Below are 20182 nucleotides of genomic sequence, written 5' to 3' on the forward strand. Positions count from 1 at the left end.
AGTAGGCCAAGAAATATTAAATGGTGATGTTGGCGGGGTTTCTGAGAAATACAAATAATCTCCGATTTTTTCTAGATTTGGCGAGCATCTGGAAAAACTAGTGAATTACAACTTTATTTCACCGCAATTGGTGCATTAGTATTTGCAGCCTTAATACTTTTTGCTAATTGGTTTTATTATCACAAAGCTGCTCCAAAATTGGCTTGGTTCCAAGATGTAGAATCTATGTTGAATCACCATTTGGTAGGATTAGTATGACTTGGATCTCTTTCTTGGACCGGGCATTAAGTACATGTATCTTTACCAATTAATCAATTTTAAAATGCTGAAGTAGATCTAAAGGAGATTCCACTTCCTCATAAATTTATTTTGAATCGAAATTTTTTTGCTCAACTTTATCTCAGTTTTGCTAAACGAGCAACTCCATTTTTCACCTTGAATTGGTCAAAATACGCAGATTTTATTACTTTTCGTAGAGGATTAGAGTCAGTACTTGGTGGTTGACAACAAGACTTACGACAAAAAAGAGTGAGAAAATTGTAGATCTAAGTGGATTTAAAGTGGTAAAAGTAGTAGAAAAAATATGAGGAATAAGTTTTGAAAATTTAAAAAAAATTATAGAACCAGTTCTAATTTTAAAAATTAGTTACCTTTGTCAGACGATATTTATTTTTTATGGATACAAAATAAATTTAATTTTTCTAAATAATTTTGTTAATATCTAAAATTTTCGTAATTAAAAATAGTTGTTTACTCCTTTTCTTTATTATTTTTATTTCAAAATACATTGATTGTTCTTAAAAAATGTTTGAACGTCTCTTCTAATATGAAATTACTGAAAAAGGAAACAAATTTATTACCATTTGACCAATATGAAAGTAGTAGCACTACCAACTAGCAAGCATATATTTTATTCGTTTTTCCTTTAAATATATATAAATTCAGTTTTTGTTAGGTAGACAATAATTTTTTTAAACAAAGTGAATTATAAATTCTAAAATTAACTCAATAAAATGAAAAACACTCCATCCTAAATTATTTTTTAAATCTTAATATTATGATAATTTTACATATCTAGTGAATTGAACATTCAGCTATTGTTAACTGTGTATGAGTAAATCAAATAAAAAAATTATTCAATTAAAAATAATTAATATAATCATCTGTATACCTATTGAATTGAATATTCAATATATTCATTATTCACCTTATTTATTATTTTCATTGTCTTCCAATACTTTTTCATATAAATTTGATGTTGCAAATATAAAAATAATCATATAGAAATAAGTTCTTTGTTTGGTAGTGAAATATAAATAAGTTTGTACAGAAAAGAAAAATATATAAATAAGTTGGTTGTATACTTGTATTATATTTATACACGGTAACATAAAAAGTTGATCAACTCTATAAATTACATGCATGTACTTTTTTGGTTTTGTATGCGTAAGAATTTTTTTATCATGAGAATGTCTAAAAAGTGAAAATAAAAATTTCAACTTTTTTCAAATTGATCTTGTAAAATGTAATTTCACGTTTTCTTTATTATTTTACTTAAGTCTTATAATGCATAAAAAATATTATTTCCATAATAATTGTTAAAGATGTGCTCATGTAAAATCTATTTGGGAAAAAACCACAAAAATTTGATAAAAGCAATTTAAAAAAAAAGGGACACACACGATGAGGACACGTGGCATGATCCAAAAACCTGGGGAAAAGGCATCAGAATTTTTGAAAACTCGGGGAGCCAAGCGAAGCGCGCAATAGTGGTGTTTGGTCCCCACCCACATGAGCGACGGCGTTCGATGATAGGCTAACTTCAAATAACCATGAAAAATGAACCAAACAAGGACCCACATAATACGTCGTCGTTTCATAAAACACGTGCCCATTCTCCTTCCCGTTAACACTTTTTCATTTCAAAAGCCTCCTTCATTCTTTTCGTTTCGTGAGTTTCACTCCATAACAGTGACAGTGTCCACTCCAAGTTTCTCCACCTTCTCCTTCTTCTTGTTATTCTTATTGTTGTTGTTGTTGTTGTTGTTGTTGTTGTTGTTGTTGTTGTTATTATTGTTATTCTGTTACGATCGGTTAAGATGAACAGACAAGGGCAGCGATCCGGTGCTTCGGCGGTGCACCAACACCGTCACTACTCCGAAAACCTTCTCGAACCTTCCTCCAATGCCAGCTGGCTTCACTCTCACTCTAACATTCACTCCTCTTCCAGTTTCATTCCTCCTCTTCAGGTTCCCCTCTCTTTTGTTTAATGATTTTTTCAATTTTTTAAACCATTACTTCAGAAATGATATTTATTTATTTATTATTGGGTAATTACATAATGCTTTTGTTGTGGTGATGATCTGATTCTCCGAATCTTGTGGTGATAATGTTGTGATGGAACTTGGAATTTTTGGCTATTGAGATTTCACTGATTTGTGATGTGATGAGTTATTTGTTTATTTGATTTTGGAGTGGGATTATGTATTGGCAGGATTATAATTTGTATGGTGGAGGAGGAAGCAGAATGTATAGGAACAGCGTTCAAAGGAGCTTCAGCGGAGGAAGTGATTATTACTATGACGCGGAGGCCTCCGCCCTGCCCAAGAAGAAGTATGGCGAGGAAGTTTCGCCGGCCGATTTCAGCCCAGGCCTCTTGGATATCCATTCATTTGATACTGAGCTTCTTCCTGAGGTTACTTAGCTTTTCATTTATGTGATTGAAATTTTGGTAGCTAATCATTTTTCTTTTCTTGAGGAATGTAGTTAATCATTTTTTATCATGGTAGATACTAAAATTTATCCTCCAAAGATATGCAGGAAATCAAATCAGTCCTCTAAGTTATTATAAACTAAAATAATTGTCAATTTGGGATTAAGTTAATGTCTAAATATATTTATGACGACTAAATTGATATGCTTTTTGAAGATTGATGAACCATATTGGTGACTAAATTCTTTAGACGATTAATTTGATACTATGTATATCTTTAGAGTGCTATTTTGACGGTTTCTCTACTTTGGTGTTGGTTATAAACTTATGATTGTGAGTAATGCATGTGTTGTGTCTTCGAACTAGCATGGTGGATCTATCATTTTCTATCTGTTAGTTGAGAACGGAAAATTGTAGCTCAGATGTTATGATTGTGATTTGTCTCTCTGTTTGATGATAGATGCCAGCTTCTGATGTATCCGATGCCACCCTGTATCAGCCTACTCTTGGTAGAGGGTTTGATGATGCTGAGCCTTACATGTTTAGTAAGCAGAGTGGCAGAGGTCGTGCACCTGACAACAACTTAGTGAGTAATGTTTCTTCTACTGATAAGGAGAAATCCAGCTCTGTCGCAAAGATTAAAGTTGTGGTATGCACATCTTTCTTATGCCTCAATGTATTATGCTCTTTGATGTTCCAGTTTGAACTGAAGCTTGTGTAGATTTTTTTTATTTTTTATTTTTTCTAACTTGGACATATTGATACTTTAATGCAGGTTCGCAAAAGACCACTTAACAAGAAGGAAATAGCAAAGAATGAGGAAGACATTATAGAGACAATATCGAATTCTTTAACAGTGCATGAGACTAAACTTAAGGTGATTGTAATAGGCAATAGAATCCATGGTTCTTAGTAGGTGTATTTGTGAATCTATAATATTTGGATTTGAAAACACTGCAGAGAATCTACAATATCTGTTTTATCTTGATGTTTTATTTCAACTCTTCAAAGCCTTCTACTAGGTAGTATGCCACAAAGTCTAGTTTTAGCAATGGCAAACAATCAACATATCTAAAAGCCTTATTTATTAAAATCACCTTCCTAGTTTTTTGATAAGGCAGTGCATATGTCAAATTTATGGGATGATATTTTAATAATGTTTTTAAAATCTAAATGCTTTGTAGGTCGACCTAACTCAGTATGTAGAGAAGCATGAATTTGTTTTCGATGCTGTCTTGAACGAGGAGGTTACAAATGATGAGGTAACTATAATACAATCAAATGTTGAGTTGAAAAGCATGAATTCACAATATATAACCCAGTTCGTGTAATTTTTGCTTTTAATCCTTTGATTGGCTTAGGTATATCGTGAGACAGTGGAGCCCATAGTGCCAATAATTTTTCAACGAACTAAGGCGACTTGTTTTGCATATGGGCAAACAGGTGATAGCAGCTTCTTACGTCTGTTCTTGTTGCAATTAGCATGACAGCCTGCATTAGGACAAGTCAGATTATGCCTATTTGAGAATGAACTTCATACCATGCATCCATCTGAAATAATTTACAATTGTTCTTTTTCATTTTTGTAAGTATATCATTTTGATCGTGATAATATATGGTTCTGAAACTCTATTATTCACATCTTTAATCACAAGTATAGTTGGTCATCTTCTTTACGAAACAATTGTTTGTAGTTTGAAGTTCCTGAAATTGTTCCTGTACTTGTTCTGTATTAAGGCAAAATGCTTGAATTCTGTAAAGGAAACCAGTGATTCTTTCATCATTGTTATTTGTGCCAAATTGACTTTGTTGGCTTGCACTATTGCTGGGTGCGAGCATGTTTCTGCTAGCTATGTACTTTGTAAACTGATAAAAACCACTTTCTGCTAATCCAGGAAGTGGGAAAACTTACACAATGAAGCCACTGCCTCTAAAAGCATCAAGGGACATCTTGAGATTGATGCATCATACGTACAAGAATCAGGGATTTCAGTTGTTTGTTAGTTTCTTTGAAATATATGGTGGAAAGCTTTTTGATCTCCTTAATGATCGGAAGTGAGTCATTTGATCCTTCTTGTTTTCATCTATACTGTAGTATCTATATTCTTGAAGTTTAATGGTATGTTTCTGCAGAAAACTGTGCATGAGAGAGGATGGTAAGCAACAAGTTTGCATTGTTGGCTTGCAAGAGTACCAGGTATCCGATGTAGAGATGATCAAGGAACTGATAGACCAAGGAAATGCCACACGAAGTACTGGCACCACTGGTGCAAACGAGGAATCTTCAAGGTCACATGCAATACTTCAGCTTGCTATCAAGAGGTCAACTGATGGCAATGGGTCGAAGCCTCCTCGTGTTGCTGTTATTGGCAAGCTCTCCTTCATTGATCTTGCTGGAAGTGAACGTGGAGCAGATACCACAGATAATGACAAACAAACAAGGTATGTACAAAGCAACCTGAAGTGGAATATTTTGAAAGAGAACTCTTATTTGTATAGATATATCATGAAAACACTTGTGGTAATTGTGAGAGTTGAGAAGAGGGGAAAAAAATGAAAAACAAACTATTGTGTCTATCTCTAACTAGGATGTATATGAGATGTCTAGCTTTTTGTGCATAAATAACATTTCAAATATTGAAATACATCGTATTAGTAATTGCATCTCAATTTTGACCCTCTTGAGTCTTGACCTTAATGGCTTTATTTTGGCTGTTCCAAATTATATGTTACAGAATAGAAGGTGCTGAGATCAATAAAAGCTTACTTGCCCTGAAGGAGTGCATAAGAGCTCTCGATAACGATCAGGGACACATCCCATTCAGAGGCAGTAAATTGACTGAAGTTTTAAGGGATTCATTTGTTGGTAATTCCCGCACTGTTATGATATCATGCATATCACCAAGCTCTGGTTCATGTGAACATACTCTCAATACATTAAGATATGCTGACAGGTAACAAAAGAATAAATTCTGTTCTTGGTTATTCCCATCCTTCAAACCACCAAATTGAAACTTGTTCTTTGCTGTTAAAACTTTCAGAGTAAAAAGCCTATCAAAGGGTCACAATTCTAAGAAGGATATTATATCTTCAATCAACCTCAAGGAATCTACTACAATTCCTGTATCTTCTTTTCCTGCATCTGCCTATGAGGATCATGTGGCTGATGCATCGCTGGAAGATAATGATGTGGATGAATTCAGCCCTCCCGAAGAGTACTATGAGGAGGTGAAACCATCATTGAAGAAATATGGAAAGATAGAGCCGATGTATGGTGTGACAGAAGACAAATTGAAGAAGCAGAATAATCAGATCAAATGGAAGGACCTCCCAAATGTTGAACCTAAAACTGTACATTCAGATGATGATTTGAATGCCCTCTTAAAGGTAAAACTACTGACTACTTGCAGAGTATATTCTTGTACACAGAAAACTAGATAAAAGCATTTTATCATAACTTCAGGAGGAGGAAGATCTTGTAAACGCCCACCGGAAACAAGTAGAGGAGACCATGAATATTGTTAGAGAGGTATTGAATTTAACCCTATTGGTATTCAGCATAATAGTAGAACTTCAGCACACCCACATGCAACAAATTTTCTGTTTGTTGAACATCTTGCATATCCTGCCCCCGGCTGGTTTCAGTATTGTTCATCCTAGAATAAACCTAAAGAGTTCATACAACAAAGAATAAGCATTTTTTAACACTGCCCTTGCCATTGCTTCCCTGAAAGGCATGTTGGAAATTGCAAGTTTTGTTTTCTTTTCTTGATTAAGATTTTCATTCATCATCCATGTATGCAGGAAATGAACCTCTTGGTTGAAGCAGATCAACCAGGGAATCAGCTGGATGATTATGTTACAAAGCTAAATGCCATTCTAACACAGAAAGCTGCTGGTATCTTGCAGTTGCAAACCCGTTTAGCACATTTTCAAAAACGTTTGAAGGAGCATAATGTTTTGGTTTCATCTAATGGTTACTAAATCATATTTGAGACTCCTTGTGGCGATTGTTGCTATGGCTGGAATGATGAATTGTGGGAGATTTATGCGGCATTCGTGCTAGATTATTCATTATTTTTACCTTAGCTCTTATCGTGGGGAGTATAAGCTGGGGTCTCTTTTTTTACTTTTCTTTTCCTTGGCTTCTGAGCATATAGAATTGTATTGGTTTTAGTGCTGCTATTCAAGGCACAATATCAATGTATAAGTCTTTGATTTGATGTTTTATCAATCAATGGAGTTTCTTTTATGGAGTGGTCCTCTTATTCTGTTCAATTGACACCTCCCAAATGGACTATTTTTTTTTTTAATGTAGATGAAATATTATTAAAATGATTTACACACGTTTTCTTACTTATAACCAATTTATCTTTTTATTTTTACTATAGCAACGATGAAAAATTGAAAATACATGAATTTATCAGCTAGTTGTTTTTTCTTCTTGTTTTTCTACAACAAAATTTCCCAATGTTTGTACTTTGCTAAACTAAAAATCAAAAAAGCCATGGACGAAAATTTGAATGTGATGTATAATCTTTCAAAATTCCTATAAAATTGAGTTAACTTAGTATGAGTTTTATTTTGATCTATTGATAGTATAACACGATCATCAAATTAAATTCATATATTTAAAAAAAAATTTAGATAGTAAATTTGAAGATTAAATATAATGAGTGTCATAATGGATTAATGGTATGGGGCGTTGGTGTGGCAACATCCAAAGTCCTTGGTAGTCGGTAGATTGCATTTTACTTTCAATATAAAAAATTTTAGAGTTATGTTACGTGTACTCCAAAATCAATCACCAAAAAGTCAGTTACTAGTATAAAATACATGTTGAAATATAAATACATATTAAAAATAAATTAAATCACACATATATCTATGTATAAATATACTAGTAGCTAATTTTAGTGACTGACTTTAGTATACAAATAGTATTTTTTAAAATTTTAAGATGCTAGTAATCTCATATTTATAGATTATACAAATTTCTTGTATCATTACTAAATAATAAATTGACACTGTAGGACTTAAAATAAAAAATAAATAAATAAAAAGAAAGAGGTAAAATTTGTAAACCGCGACAGTTAGTGATACTTGGATACCCCAACAGAACCAACCAACTTTTCTTCCCGCCATTTTCTTCTTCTTCTTCCAGTGAATGAACTCTGCAACTCTGATGTGAATGAATGAACGAATGCAACTTCACTTCATTTTCTTTCCCTAATTCACTGACAAGAACAAGTTTTGCGAGCACCGATTGAGCAAAAGATGGCAACTTTGATGTCAAAGATGCTCAAGAAGATGAGCTTCTTCATTCTCCTCTTCTGCATCTTCCTCTCTTTCAACACCAACAACAACAGCAACAACAGCAGAATAAGCATCACCACCACAACCACCTCCTCTTTCTGTAACCCCTCTTCTTCTTCTTCTGCTTCTTCTTGTTCTTCTTCGCACTCTCGTTCTGTTCCTCTGGACTCGTTTTCCAATTACCCTGTCTCGTTATCTGTCAAGATCAATGGTGGTGTTGGTGAAGATGATGACGACGATGATGATGAATTTGGTGTTCTTGACGCTGGTGATAATGACGATGATGACAAAAATGATTCTTCTGACGATGATGAAGATGGTGGTGAGTCACTTCAGTATGATTACTACCGAAATTCGTGCCCCAAAGCAGAACGAATTGTTCGCTCCACCATGCAACATATTCACCGCACCAAACCCTATTTGATTCCAGCTATCATTCGCCTTGTTTTCCATGATTGTTTCATTCAGGTCCGTCTTTATTGGAAAATTTCAAAATAAAGAAAAAGAAAGCATATACACATTGGGGTTCTTTTATAGGGTTTTGAGTTTCTGTGATTTTGATCACTCTTTGTTTTTCTTGAGTTGGCCCTGGAGTTCATATGTTAGATGTTTTCTCGAAAGTGAAGATTATTGAATTTCATTGATTGTAATTTGGGGTTTTGTTTATCTAGATGCTCTAGTTATGAGGTGTGTTTGGACTAAACTATAGCTAGATAATCAATAGTTTCTTGGAGAGTTACATAAAAATTGAGATTCTGCTTTAATTTTATTGCTTATTATTGAGTACTTATGATGTTGTTATATATCTATGATGAGTTTGTTGGCTGCTTTCTAACTCAACTGTGTTTCAGGGATGTGATGCTTCGGTTTTGTTAGATGATGATGATTACATTGATTCAGAGAAAGAAGCACCTCCCAATGGAAGCCTCAAAGGTTTTGATGTAATTGAAACCATCAAATCCAAGCTTGAAGAAGCTTGCCCTAGAATTGTTTCTTGTGCCGATATTCTTGTACTAGCTGCTAGAGACTCTGTGGCTCTGGTAATGTGTTTTTCTCTTCTCTTCCTTTCATCATTGTATTTTCATGATACACTTTGAATCTGTGATAATCTAATGTTGTAGATCTAATAGAAATCATAGAGCATTGTCCATTCATTTCTATGTTCATACACACTGGAACTTGATTTAGATCCGTGTTTACTTCAGGCTGGTGGCCCCTTCTATCCATTATATACCGGCCGGAGAGATGGTTCGAACTCTTATGCTGACATTGCAACGTATGAGCTTCCTTCGCCCTATTCTGATTTATCACACACCCTTAATTCCTTCAAAGCAAAGGGATTTGATGAGAGGGAGATGGTCACTCTCCTAGGTTAGTTTCTAGACATTCTTTTCACTTCTCTTTGTATTAATGGGTAACAAGACCCTTTGGCCTTATCTTCAGGTTTGATTATATTGAAGCAGCTGATATATATGACCCTTCTTCCCTAAAGTTTTAGGGCAATGATTGTATATTTCAGAACCTAACTGTTTAGGACATACATCAATGCATCATTTGCTAACAAAATCACATTAATGCATGAATATAAGCTTGCCATTAATTAACAGAACCTAGTACTTTCTGGTTTAAGTGTGCTTACTATTTTCTTTTTTTTTTAAATTCCATTGTTTTGGATGTGTCTTTGGCTTCTGCTTTTGATGCTATTTGGTGGTTTTGTGCAACTTACCATTGTCAATGAGTGACTAAACTAGTCTGTCCACTCTTTCCTTTTTAGGTGCCCACAGCATTGGCGAAATCCACTGCGAATTCTTCAAAAACCGCCTCTATAACTTCAGCGGAACCAATGAACCTGATCCTTCTATAGAAGTTGAATTTCTGAACCTATTGAAATCAAAATGCAGTGCATCATCTCCCTCATCTACATCAGGATATACTTCCCACCGCACCCTTTCATCGACAGCTTTTGACTCAACTTTTTCCAATGGCTCCCCTTCTTCCTCAGTAGAAGAGCCAGGAATTACTATGGACTTGGAACAACCTCAATCAGATTTTGGAATTACCTACTACCGCAACCTATTGCAAGGTAGAGGAATCTTGTATGCTGATCAGCAACTACTGGAAGGTGAAGTAACTCGTTATTGGATCAAGGAATATGCTCTAGATTCTACTTTGTTCCATAAACATTTCGCCCTCGCAATGATGAAACTCTCAGATCTCCATATATTGACACCGCCTATGGGTAACATTCGGCTCAATTGTTCAAAGGTTGCATGAAATGTTGCTAAGAATGAGATGTTCATGAAGTGCTTGTATGCATATTACATTTTGTTGCCAACTGTAACAGAAGAGTAGCTAGAACTTTTAAAAATTAGTTTCTGTTTCTTATCATTCCTATCAAACTAGTACACAGCATTCAAGAATCTATTATGATCCAAGTATCTTTGAGAAAGAAACTGAAGATATAAAATTTTGCACAATAAGAAAATTGGCAAACAAGAAGGTAAGAGGTTCTCTTATCCAAATGATTCAATTCTACTCATGATGTGCTATCATAAATCATGTGTCAATGTGTCATACAAGAGCAATAACACAGGGAAAAGGAAGAAATTTCTAAAAAGTGGGAACTGAACCACATAAACTCATTTTCAGTTTTATCATATATGATACAACATGTGGAAAAAGGACACAACACAAGAGACACAAAATAGTGAAATAAAAACATTTTGCTATACACTGAAACCTGCTATGCCTTGGGAATTATGATTATCTTATCTACAACCTGATTGAACCAAGTCTCTGCTTTGAGGTTCTGATGCTAACAGAGGGCTGTGGAAACGATAACTCTGAGTGCATATCCATGAAAAACTGGTCCACGATATCTAAATAGACAGGGCTTTTAAGGCGAGAATAGTAATGTAGTGCCTCTTCTATGTCTAGTACATCCTCAAGATCACCCTCATCAACCATATCTAATTCTCTCATCTTCTGTGCTAAAAGTAAAACATTAGCTCCCTTTGTTGAATCCTCCTTATTTCTTACTTGTGATGAGTTCCCTTTGTTTTTCTTCTTCTTCTTCTTCTCCTCCTTTGGCATGTCTTCATGAAAGCTCTTTTGTGGACTTTGCTTTGCAAAACTCACAATATCTTCAATTTCTGGCTCTTTTGACTTGGAATTTGTTATGTTGTTGCTGTTGCTGCAAAACCTCTTCATTCTGCTGAGATCATACTGCAAGTGATCATAGAACTCATTGTAGAATTGGTCACTTGTTGTGTGAGTTCTTGCATTGCCACTTCCACAAAGTAAAGTGTTGAAGGAGAGTGATCTTGGTAGTTTTTGGTACCCTCCACGGAATAAAGACCTGAATTTTCTAAGGCTTTTGTGGAATAAAACCTTGCTTTTGTGAATGGTGTCTCTTAGCAGCATTTGTGATTTTATTGAGAGAAGGAGGAGAGGATTTCTCCAAGTGGTTCTTCTGTCTTATCTTCAAGAGCAAGCATGGTTTTAAATATGCTCTAGTTCTTGTACAGTCTCCAATTTTGTCCTGATTCTTATTCACATATAAAGATAAATGCAGATTGGAATTAGTTTCTTATGGTTACCATAAGACAAAGAAATGTACTCTAAAAGGGTTTTATTTCCATCTATGTTTCAAGCTTACCTTTTTGTCTACGGCATTCCATGTACCCTTTAAACCCCCCCCCCCCCTTTTTTTTTTCTCTCTTATTGAAGTCAAAGCTAGTAACCAAGGTTTTAAATTGCAGTTGATTTAACCATATGATAAGGTGAAAATATTAATATCAAAGGTTAAGGTTATCAAATTTGATAGTTCACCTAACCTCGTCGAGCTAAGATAAACTCAAATAATAAAATTCAACTGGTAAACTTGATTTGGCATTCTAAACTTGTAAAGTTTATAGTTAACCAGAGAGTTTGATAACCATGTCAAAGGGGCAAAGTAATTTGGGTTCATGATACTTGTGTAGATATTTTCCTTGAATGTGGTGGTTGTTCCTATTTGGCTTACAGATAGTTTACAAAAGAAAGCATAAAAAAAGGACTTTCAGTATTCATATTATCAGAGATGTTAGTACATTGTTTTGGCTAAGGTACAAAGTTGCCAGCAGTGTTGCCTAAAAACATTAAATCAAGAATTTGCAAAACTTGGCCAGATTTGAAACATCATGAATTATGACCCCCCTAAATCAAATTATTCTTAGTTTGAGATTTGCAGGGGTTCTATTATTTTTTGTCATGAGTCATGACATGCAACTAATTTTAACTTTAGTGACTTGTGTTCATTTAATTAATGCACCTCCAAAGTAGATTCAGTCAGTGCTTTTAGCAGAAAAATCAGTAGGGTCACTGAGAATAATTAATGACACACATGCTCACATTCCAAACCAATGCTAATTAAGTATAAAGCCTTATTAATACTCATTCTATACTAAAAAGTTGTTTTAACTTTTTTGGTACATTAACAAATCATAATCAATGCAACAATATATAATTTATATCTAAATAATCCCATTTTTCATTGGCAAACAAGTCTTAATCCACAATTAATTAGCGTCATGGTTCTTAAGTAGGAAAGTTGTCGAAGACGTTGGTCCCACGGTTAATTAACCAATAGAACCTCGACGCTAATTAATTTCGGATAGAGACTTGTTTGGAGCTTACTCCATTAATTTAAGAAGTGGAGAGAGTATACTATTTTGTAAGAAAGGGGTTAATTGGTAGTCATGTCACTATCAGATTTTGACATAGCTTATTAATTCCTCTACCCACCTCTATCCAAAACTATGATAGTTAAAGTGTCTGCACTGTGTTTGGCAGATATCTCTTTTTATCCTGAATAACTGTTTACCCTGCAAGGGAGAGCAACTTAACTCTGGCAGCAAAAACTGACAAAACTTTGGATGCCCAAACATGTACTACAACTGCCAAATTTTGCATCTATCATTCATGAAGATAACATGATATTTGGCAGACTATATTAAAGATAGGCTTTGGTGCTTGGAACCATGCACTGTCTTATTTTGGAGCTTATTGTTTATTTTGGTGTTCAATCATTCATTGTTGTTTGATACTTCAGCAGTTGTATTCAAAATATAGTTATATATAGTAGATAACAATAATGATCCACAAAGTCAACTGTTTTTTGCCCTGAAAACACTTAATTCTACCAGGAATAGTTGAGATCATATATAAGTTATTAACAATTTATTAGAAGAAAAATGTTATTTAAAATTCACTTTTCTTTTCTTTCTTTTTTTTCTTTTTTTTTTAAAAAAAAAGAAAGAGCTCAATGCAGCAAAGTCAAACACATCACAATCTAATCTAACCGACAATAAGTTAGGTGAATTGTTTCCCTTCTAATTGATGGTAAAACATTCATATCATAGATGTAGTTATTTCCCACATAAACTTAGCATATTGTCATTTTCTCCAAGATAGATTGGTTCTGTTGTCCATGTTGAATATCTGACACCATTGTTGCCCGTGACCAGCATTAAGTATACAAAACAAAGTTGCAGAGTGGCAGCTAGAACAATTAATCTGCATCTTAAATAGCATTCATTGATTCAATTCTCTCAGCATTGAATAGAGTTGCCAACATAATACCTGCTTATGAACCGTTATTTATATGATGTAATTATCAAAGTCAATTTAAAACAGTTTGAACATTCTTATTGCTGACAAAGACAGTCTAAGTTTTTATTTGGAATAAGATCGGATAACATATACAAGCCCCTATGAATCCATTTTCCTTTTTTACAAAAAAAAAATTTACAAATAGGAATTCTCCCCCGTAAAAGAATAAAAAATAAAATAGTGTATAAAATCATCAGAAAAGAAACAAGGGTATGAAAAATGAATAACTGTCAAGTGCACAATACAGATTTTTTATTTGCTGCTCTGCCCTATTTCAAGTTTTTTCTTTCTTCTTCTATATATAAAGATTAAAGAATCTAAGTGAACTGAATAACTATCAAACTGAGGGTATAAATGGGACAATGCTATGATGCATCAGATTGTACTTGGTGCATCATGTACTAAGGCAATCAAAAGGAATAAATTTGAATCATGACGGATGCCACATTGCCACACTTCTCATTGTTCAAATCTCTACCATTGTATTGCCTTAATGCACGGTGCACCAAATTCAACCCGGTACATCTAAGACATCTCCCTATAAATGATTATAATGGAAATCATAGCCTTTGTAAGACCTTTTCTTCTGCAGTGAGTATTCTCAGCTTCTCTTTTTAAATTTGAAAAACTGATGGAGCAACCTGTGCACTTCACCATAGTTATTAGTGGAAGAAACAAGACGATCTTTTATCCACTGTGGTAGCTTGTTGACTGGGTGGGATAAGCTCCTTTTGGAGGAATCAGATGCATATCTAGTATCAACAAGCAAAATTGCTGCATAGTCATTAATATGACGAATTGCTCTACCTGAAACAATATACATACATATAACAGTGTAATGTAAGTCCTATAGAAGAAAACCCCTTCAAGATGTTTGCAAGTGCTATATATGCTTAATGTACAATAAGTAATGTTACTTTGAACATCCAATAGTGTGTATCAATTGGACACATAGCATAATCTGATGGTGAAAAATAAGTGTTGAAGTAGGGAGTCAAAAGTAGTGTCGGCATGGAGTTTGAAGGTTTCGATGTTCAAAAACTATTTTCCATGCACCATAGAGGAAATCCAGTAAGATATTGTGCAATCATGAGCTTGACCTTTGGTTTGCTACATGAACTTAATGCATCAAAGAATTAATTAGTAACAAAGCATTGAATTTCGGTGAAGATTAATTCCTTATAAATTGCTTAACCACATGTTTGGTTTGGTATGAGAAAGACCAAAACCATGGCTTCAAGGGTATAAATTGAGTTTCAACTTATTTGGCAAAAATTGGTTGAGTTACATTTCAACAAAATTACCCTTTATGGGATTAGTGCATATATACTCACCTATTGATTGATTTACAGCTTTCATGCAGAGATTCTCATAGTACTCTTTCCCTCTCTGGCTGCAACTTCTTAAGATGTCAAAACCACCTTGTGCATCTCCACTATATACATCACAACTTGCACCAAATGGGATATTTTCAATGGACTTCAAATTTCGAAAACCTTCTATGTGCTTTATCCTTTCCAATAACTCGATATCAGATGGACTAGCATATGGCAGTCCAACCATGATGACACACCGACCCATTCCATCACTTAAGTTGATCCCTTCAGATATCTTCCCACCAACAACAGCAAGGAGCACTGCACCACTTTGAGATGCTTGGTTTGCTTCTGTACTCACACTTGATAATGCACAAATGGTATCTTTATATTCCTTTAGAACAGATTCAACTTCCATATTATTCCTAGGCTCTCTAAAGATACGCTTCCTCCTAGTAATCCTCTCAATGATGCCAGAAGATCCCCAGAGTTCATACACTTTACCTTCATAATCGAAAGAAGGGAAGAAGACTACGATTCCTTCAGGAACCACAGTCACCAAGTTACATAGCAAAAGGCCTAGTTCTCGCATCTATAAAACACAAAATGGAACATAGTCAATCATTGTCCGCAGTTGAATACTTCAGGTGTCATTTGGTTATTGTCTACACAAAGAGGACAGAGATGTTGGAGACAAAAATATCCCTTTAGCAAGACAAATTTTAAGATAATTTTTGTACTTCTTGAATAAAGAGACACAAGAGATGTCTCCGAGACAATTTTTAAGTAAATTTCTATACCTCCAAAGAGATGGGACACTGGAGAGTGGAGACCCATGTCTGCCATCTCACTGTCTCCATCCTTTCTATCTCAAGACAGAAGCCAAATGCTACATTTACAAAAGAAACCATGCTAAACAATGATAGACAAGAATAAGGATATGCTCACCATGTCTAGTGAGCTTCTAGAGCTGTAGCTAAAATCAAAGGAGCGGCCAGAAGGACCACGAGAAACCGCAATTGGCATAATGCTATCTGGAGGGACAATGTGGCCGCATGAAAAGAAATGCAACTGATTCGGTGGTAACCACGGAAATAATCGCTCCCTTGTCTCTTCTATAGGTTGAAGAGTTCCCCCTACTAATAGAACAGCATGTGCTTGATCTACAATCTAAAGAAAGCTTCAGAGTTATTTTCTTGTTCATTATATGTCACGAAAAGTAATTTAAGCTACAAAGTACTTATTAACTTAAGACATCAGTGTCAAGCAAACCTCAGAGAAAATCTTCTCGCCACTGAGCATAACAAACTTGATATATCCCCCTTGTTTCCTAAAGCTTGATGATGAACTAAACCTCGAAACTATTATCCTTCCATCGCTATCATTGTTTGTCAGTGACAGTAATATATCCGCTAATGCCTGGAAAGCAGACAGACATCCCCCCTCCTCCCCATGTTCCCGAATTTCATTGCGTGCTGATGTATTCTCCAAATTAGCCACCTTTTCTCCATAACTATTAACCTGGAAAATCAAGTAAATTTTGACATCAAATTGAAGACAAAAAAGTTTCATTAAAAAATGTAAGTATTTAGTAGCAGATTCACCTTGTGCATGATATTACTTTCCTTTATATACTTTAACAATTTGATCAAGTTGATATTGTCTATATTTAGTTCAAAGATAAAATCATTGATGGCCATAGTAAAATCAGATGTTCTACTTTCTTCAGAAGCATGTTCTATGTCATGGTAAGAATCCATCGGATTTCCATTCTTCTCATTGAGTAGTACTCGAAGGAAAGCTTGTGTCAGAACCATCAGAGTTTGAATATATCTCCGGTTGGCTGGTCCCAAAAGACTCCGGAATCTCACAAAGTACCGTTCTACATGGCAATGCACATTCTCCAGCTGTACAAATAGGGAACAGAACAATTAAATTCAAAAGTAAATATAACTTGTTCAATGTCTATGCTAGATAAAATTGACGAGCATACCTGTGATAAAGTAATTTTTGAGTCATACATGCTGATGAGTGAATCAGCTAAATTATGTGCCTCATCTATTATAACAATATTGGATTTCAAATTCAGACCAAGAGCTTCACGAGATGATTTCGACAAAAGAGATTGATATGGAAGAACAACAAGATCAGCTCTCACAACCATGCTTCTAGAGCCATAGTACGGACAGGTTTCCAATGTTTTTCCAAGGTTTGCAAGATCTTCAATATCCAAGGGTCCTCGTTCAGATACCTCATTCCTGAATTCATGTTGTAGTTTATGTTTTCTAAGCATTGGGCAACCAGAAGAGGCCTTTGTTCTGCGTGTGTGTGCACCTACTCTTATGTTCTGCAAGTTCAAGAGACATTAGTGCCTAGACAATTCTATCTTATTTATTCTTGACAAGAAAGAAAAGGTACCAACACCAAGCAGTGACTAATAGATAGGAAACTTAGTTCCACAATTAGACATTAAGCATAGAAGTTAGTATTGCTTATGTTTTCATCTCAATTTTGTACTTCTAAATAGAACTATTTTTCTTGAATCCTTAGCCAAGCATGCCTCCTTGAATGAAAACATTCTCAACATTAAGTTTTCATGTGCCATTTTTCAAAAGAACAGTGATATACCTTCACTCTAGTAGCTTCATTTTTCTTTTTCTTCTGGAGTTCCAAGCATCGCTCATTTATGCGTGTGGAGTTTCCAAGTGAAAGCACATCTATGGTAAAATACAGACATTTGTTGTTAGCCATTTCAGCTTAATCAAATGGAAAATGATAAAAACTTCTTCAAAAACTCAGTTCCAAACCTTTGTTAATGCAAAGATTTTTCCTTGACCCTAAACTCACAACAGTCATCTCATTAGCAAAGATTGTCTTCTGTAACTCCTTTATGAACTGCGAAAGCTGTGAATGTGTTCGGCTACAGAAATAAACCTTGAACTTCTTCTCATCCTCCTCCCCCTCAGCATCATCAGACTCATCTTCACTCGAAGAATTAAGCATGCTTTTAGTAGCCTTCCTCTTCAACATCACACTCCCTAAATCCCCTTCTTCTTCACTCTCATACTCTTCAAGTAGAAACTCCTTGTCATCAACATCTGTTGTATCAATTTTCTTTTGTGAACTTTGACATATCTTTTCAGCAGGAGAATGTTCACAATGCACATCCCCAAAATCTTTACTAATTACCTTATTCTCCTTCTCCTTCTTATCAGCTTTTCGTGACAGATACCGAAACTTGTCCTTCTTGTTTTTCACTTTATCCTCTTTAACTTGGGGGTCTTTGTTAACAACAAAGTTCCTCAACCAATCAGGTTCATCATCCGAACCAACACCGCCATCACCATTACCACACGCTTCCTGTGATTCCTGCTGTCTCCTCTGATCAAGCACCCATTGCAAAGCACTACAAATAACACTCATAGTCTTCCCAGTACCTTTTATAACACACAAATCTCAACAAAATTAACCTAATTCTTTTTTTTTTCCCTAATAAACAAACAAAGCAAAACAACAACATGGAATTGCTTCCAATAATGTAAGACAGACTAAAAACAGTAAATTCATTGTCTCCCTCTCCTCCTAACTAAAACATAATAACATCACCAAAATTAAACTCATTTTGCAAACAATTAATAATACAAGTGTGATACAGCCAAAAACTCCCAAATAAAATGACGTTAAATTTAAGATTAAAAAAAATCAGAAATGAATGTTGAATTACCAGTAGGGCTTTCTAACATGGAGACGCCACCTTGGTTGAGAGAGTGATAAAGAGCCTTCATGAATTCCATCTGAATCGAATATGGCTTGAAAGGGAACGCTGAGAACTTCACTTCTTCTTCTTTAACTTCCATATTCCTAATTCCTTCACTCCTTTCTTCGTTCCTTCAGTGTCGCAGCGTTGATTCAACGAATTTTCTTTTTCTTTTCCTTTTTTGGGTAATAATCATCAAAGAGAGAAATGAAGACTTGGCGCCATTACCATATGGCGGGAACAAAAAAAAAAGTTGAAATTTTATTTTAAAGTATTAATTAGAAGTTTTTTTTAAGCCTATTTTGTAAAAGGTATGGAAAATATTGAATTTTTTTTATAAATGATATTTATTATTGAGATATTTTATTCTCTTATTCATACGAGAGAAATTGTCCTTTTATTATTCAATAAAAATATTTATTGTTCATTATCTATTGTACGGAAGATGTAATCATTTTTATCAAATATACTGTAATATTTTTTGTTGGTTTTATTCTTAAATTTTATTTCATTTTACTCATACAACAAAGTTTTAAAATATTTTGATTTTACCTTAAGATTTGATTAGTTAATCATTTTGAAAAATTAGGAATAATAATTGTATTTGTTATTACGATACCTGTTCGAGGTATAGTTTATTGTAAAAAAAAGAGATATCTCATGTTTTATCCACGAATGAGTTATATGTCGGACTTCAAAGAATACTGGATAGGATAGGTATCTACAAAAGGTACATCAGTATCCAAGTCAAAAATAATTCAAAAAAGAGAATGAAAGTGACTTATGTAAATATTAGATTTTTAGATATCCTATACCTTAATCTAATGTTACCTTGTATAGACAGAATAGAAACTAAGACTTTTGAATATACTCGATTAGTGAATCATAAGTTACGGTTGTGGTGAAAACTACATTGTGGTTACCGTAATATTTTCAGCATTTGTTTTGACTATTTCATTGAGTTGTTGGTAATAACGTGTGATGAAGTCATCGTGTCGTTCTGCTTAATGTTATCATGTTTTTGAGTTTTGGGCCGAGTTATAACTTTTTTGGGCTAATGTATAGGCTTTATTAACCGAGTTATAGGTAATGGATCAAGGCTTGTTCTCGGAGTAATAGGTGGCAATTACCTAATAATACAAAATGGATCAGATTATAACGGTAGAGTTATACATATAATGACTGAGTTATGTGTTGGTAATTTATGAGTCATAGAAACCGTAACATTCTTTTGACCTAATCTCCAAATTATAGCTTGTAGCCGTCGAGTTATAGTGACCAGATCACAACCCTCAAACTTAACCTGTTTGTTTTTAAGAAAAGCAGGTTGAGTTGTTATGAATATCGACTTATAACACGGCAGGATATAAAAGAAATGTGTTTGTGTTATAATTCAGAGATATAAGAATTAGCTTCCAAGCTCAACTT

At 34.4% G+C, this 20182-nt stretch overlaps 3 protein-coding genes and 1 pseudogene across 4 annotated transcripts; 2 read left to right on the forward strand and 2 right to left on the reverse strand.

Moving 5' to 3' along the window:
- Window positions 1-1975: 1975 nt before the first annotated feature.
- On the forward strand, window positions 1976-6978 carry LOC130950952 (kinesin-like protein KIN-13B). The gene is made up of 12 exons (XM_057879559.1): window positions 1976-2249; window positions 2495-2695; window positions 3174-3362; window positions 3489-3590; window positions 3898-3975; window positions 4075-4156; window positions 4609-4768; window positions 4847-5155; window positions 5449-5667; window positions 5755-6100; window positions 6177-6242; window positions 6518-6978. Exons 1-12 carry the CDS (start codon window positions 2100-2102, stop codon window positions 6695-6697), a joined length of 2082 nt encoding a protein of 693 aa, XP_057735542.1. The 5' UTR covers window positions 1976-2099; the 3' UTR covers window positions 6698-6978.
- LOC130948410 (putative Peroxidase 48) lies at window positions 6732-10303 on the forward strand. Its single transcript, XM_057877129.1, has 7 exons — window positions 6732-6772; window positions 6874-6915; window positions 8131-8284; window positions 8357-8497; window positions 8881-9069; window positions 9235-9400; window positions 9804-10303. Exons 1-7 carry the CDS (start codon window positions 6732-6734, stop codon window positions 10301-10303), a joined length of 1233 nt encoding a protein of 410 aa, XP_057733112.1.
- A 489-nt stretch (window positions 10304-10792) lies between these two features.
- Window positions 10793-11452, reverse strand: LOC130948412 (transcription repressor OFP17-like; annotated as a pseudogene).
- A 2558-nt stretch (window positions 11453-14010) lies between these two features.
- On the reverse strand, window positions 14011-18755 carry LOC130951952 (uncharacterized). Of its 2 annotated transcripts, XM_057880709.1 has the most exons (11): window positions 18722-18755; window positions 18187-18434; window positions 17805-18111; window positions 17626-17714; window positions 16991-17344; window positions 16602-16904; window positions 16270-16518; window positions 15946-16167; window positions 15373-15589; window positions 15016-15336; window positions 14011-14488 (listed from the first exon to the last, which is right to left on the reverse strand). In XM_057880709.1, the coding sequence occupies exons 1-11, from the start codon at window positions 18738-18740 to the stop codon at window positions 14283-14285; spliced, it is 2535 nt and encodes an 844-aa protein (XP_057736692.1). In that variant the 5' UTR covers window positions 18741-18755; the 3' UTR covers window positions 14011-14282. The 2 variants fall into 2 exon arrangements, with proteins under 2 accessions (XP_057736692.1, XP_057736691.1); XM_057880708.1 differs by lacking the exon at window positions 16991-17344 and having other exon boundaries at window positions 18722-18740.
- Window positions 18756-20182: the final 1427 nt, after the last annotated feature.

Source organism: Arachis stenosperma, chromosome 9, assembly GCF_014773155.1.
Source record: "Arachis stenosperma cultivar V10309 chromosome 9, arast.V10309.gnm1.PFL2, whole genome shotgun sequence".
In the NCBI taxonomy this organism is placed as follows: domain Eukaryota; kingdom Viridiplantae; phylum Streptophyta; class Magnoliopsida; order Fabales; family Fabaceae; genus Arachis; species Arachis stenosperma.